The sequence below is a fragment of the Panthera uncia genome, chromosome F2, assembly GCF_023721935.1.
Source record: "Panthera uncia isolate 11264 chromosome F2, Puncia_PCG_1.0, whole genome shotgun sequence".
Taxonomy (NCBI): domain Eukaryota; kingdom Metazoa; phylum Chordata; class Mammalia; order Carnivora; family Felidae; genus Panthera; species Panthera uncia.
In genome coordinates, this window is record NC_064812.1 from 41,006,448 (window position 1) to 41,009,216 (window position 2,769).

Genomic DNA, 2,769 nt, shown 5'->3' on the forward strand with positions numbered 1-2,769 from the left:
AAAGAAGAAAAAAAACAAAAAACAAACATACAAAAAAACAAAGCCAGGTATAGGAAATTCTTATTTAAAAGCTGGGCCCCTGGTGCTTTAGCAATATACAATCACAAAACCAAGCTCCTTAAATCTGGGTTAGCCATGGACTCCTGCTCATTCAGTACCCTGCTGGGGTCCAGTCTGATCTGTACCCTGAAATATGTGCTGTGTCTCCTCAGAATTAGGTGACATATACTCCACCAGGGAAAGAAAGAAAATGAGTTTTTCTGAAATTCACTGTGTAAGGACCAGGATACAAACAAATATCTCCCAATATCACCAGAGGCGATCCTATAAAGGAAGCAGATACTGGAAAAAGAGGAAAAGAAGCCCATTTTTATGAAAAATGCAGAGGAAATCTTTCATAGCCGCCTTTGTGCAAGCATCTCCTCTAAGGACCTACAGTGCCTGCAAACACCTGCACACACACAGCAGTGGCTATGCCATCACCATTCTCAGTCACCTCTTGCTCAATCCCACTACAGAGACTAAGAAAAACCAGATGTTCCCCAAGCCTCCCTTGCAGCTAGAGGAGTCCAATGACCTACTGTTGGTCAATGAGAAACATAGGAACATCTGTTGGGAGTCCTCTGCAAAAGACTTTTCCTCCCTAATAAGAAAAGAAGGACTCATTCTTTCAAGTCCAAGCCTTGATGACTAGAACGACATCATCATCTTCCAACCAGGAGGGACAGATCAAGAAAATTCCAGAGATGCTAAGCCAGCATCAGGGCATACTAGAGGTGTTCAACCAGTCTTGAAACCACCTGTCTCCAATGTGCTAAACAGATAATAAATCATACTTTGGTTTGATCACAGCTTGCTGGCTTCCCTGTCACTTGTAGCCAAAAGCATCCTCCAGAACACAACAAATATCCTCTATTATTTCCTGAAGTTGGATTTGGCACTTCACCATAGCTCTTAAAAGCAAATCCCATTCTGCCAAGTATTAGCACTTAATGCAGATTTTTGCTGAAAATCTAATGGGAATATGAAGGAATAGGTTAGATCACACATTACCCAGTGAAATTTAATAAAAATCCAGACTAGATCAATGTTTCCTTCTAAAGACCCAGTCTGAATTATTCCTCTTGACATTTTTTCCATGCAGATTTTTGAGACTTACCATCTCAGTCTTCACTGCCTCCTGGAAATTCCTAATTCTCAGCCCCTTTTGTCACCCCCAGCAATTTAGCTCTCTCCTGGATTCCCTAATCATGAATCCTCACACTCGTGATTCTTTTGGTAAACAAGAGGCATTACCTAATAGAATCTGTCCTCTTTAGAAGACAGGGTCTATGAATAGTAAATAGCAAATGATCTTCCTTTTTTGCAAATAATTTCTTACCACACTATACCCTCTTCCTGACCAAGGTTGATTAGCTAACTAGGAAGAATGGAAGAAATAGATGCAAAGGAAGAGAAAGGGGAAAGAGAAGGAAGTGAAATAAAGACATCCCATCAATGCTCACTTTCCACCATTAGCCCCCTATCACTCTCTTCTTAAGAAAGAGAACTGAAGGAAAAAACACAACACTTTCTTCTATTTCCCCCCCCACACACCTATCTTCTACCTTTTGGATCTCCTCCCATTAGCTAGAAATAATTTTGAAAGGGCAACCTATATTCCCTATCTCTCTTTTGTTGCTTCTCACTCACATCCTCACCTGATCTATGGCTTCACCCTGCTGGCACCACACTAGAACTGTTTAGGTAGAATCTAAAACCCTTTGGTGCTCAGATGACCCATCCAAATGAAATCAAAGTGCCATCATGACAGTATGGTACTATTTCATTTTGACGTAGGCTCCTACAAGACAAGCTACGACCCCATGTTAAGGTATCTTTGGGCCACAGATTAAAAGACTAAAAGTATTGTCTTTTAATCCCCCTTTGCTATCAAGGTGCACACACACTCCAGAGTCACTGCATTCCTGCATAAAGCTCTGCCCAATTGTGACAACACAAGCTTAGGCCCCAGAAGCCAGGCCACATGCACTGGAAAGGCTTGTAGGTGAAAGCCAGCACCAAAGTGATGAAAAGTGCAATCTATGATACAACAGGTGGCAAGCGATAATGGTTCTGAGCAAACATGCAAGTGGTCTTTGAAGTTTTCTGAGATGCTTGTTGCTTTTCACCCCATGGATAAGGCAAATATGCTATGTACAGACAACGTCTAGCACTTTTTCACAGACTACAGCTATGGATGCCAATGCTGTGATCTCCTATGCAGCACAGAAAAATAAACCCCAGGCTTTAAGAAGTTTTTGCCATTTCAACATTTTTCCCTAAAAGCATAAAACTTTGTTTTCAAGTTCAAGAGATTTCCTACCCATTGGGGTTAAAAGCTGAAAATGAGGAATGGCTCTATCCCTCAAACCTCACCACTGGCTGCCCATGGCGAGCAGAATGTGTGAGGTTGCTGAGCTTCCTTCCCTGGGCTTACCAAGGGTGCTTCAGGATGGGGACCTGGAATTTGGAACATTCTTTTGTCTCACAATTGCAAATGGCATGAAACTGAATCATGTGGAAAGGAGGAGGAGGATAAAGAAATTGTGGTTTAGATACACAATGGAGTACTACGTGGCAATGAGAAAGAATGAAATATGGCCCTTTGTAGCAACGTGGATGGAACTGGAGAGTGTGATGCTAAGTGAAATATGCCATAAAGAGAAAGACAGATACCTTATGGTTTCACTCTTATGTGGATCCTGAGAAACTTAACAGAAACTCATG

At 41.7% G+C, this 2,769-nt stretch overlaps 1 protein-coding gene across 1 annotated transcript in view; it reads left to right on the top strand.

The window, feature by feature from the left end:
• Positions 1–379: 379 nt before the first annotated feature.
• Positions 380–2,769, top strand: part of LOC125924232 (60S ribosomal protein L32-like) — a 29,340-nt gene continuing 26,950 nt past the window's right edge. Inside the window, 1 exon segment of the mRNA XM_049632680.1 lies at positions 380–611. Within this exon segment, the coding sequence (XP_049488637.1) occupies positions 380–611 (232 nt within the window).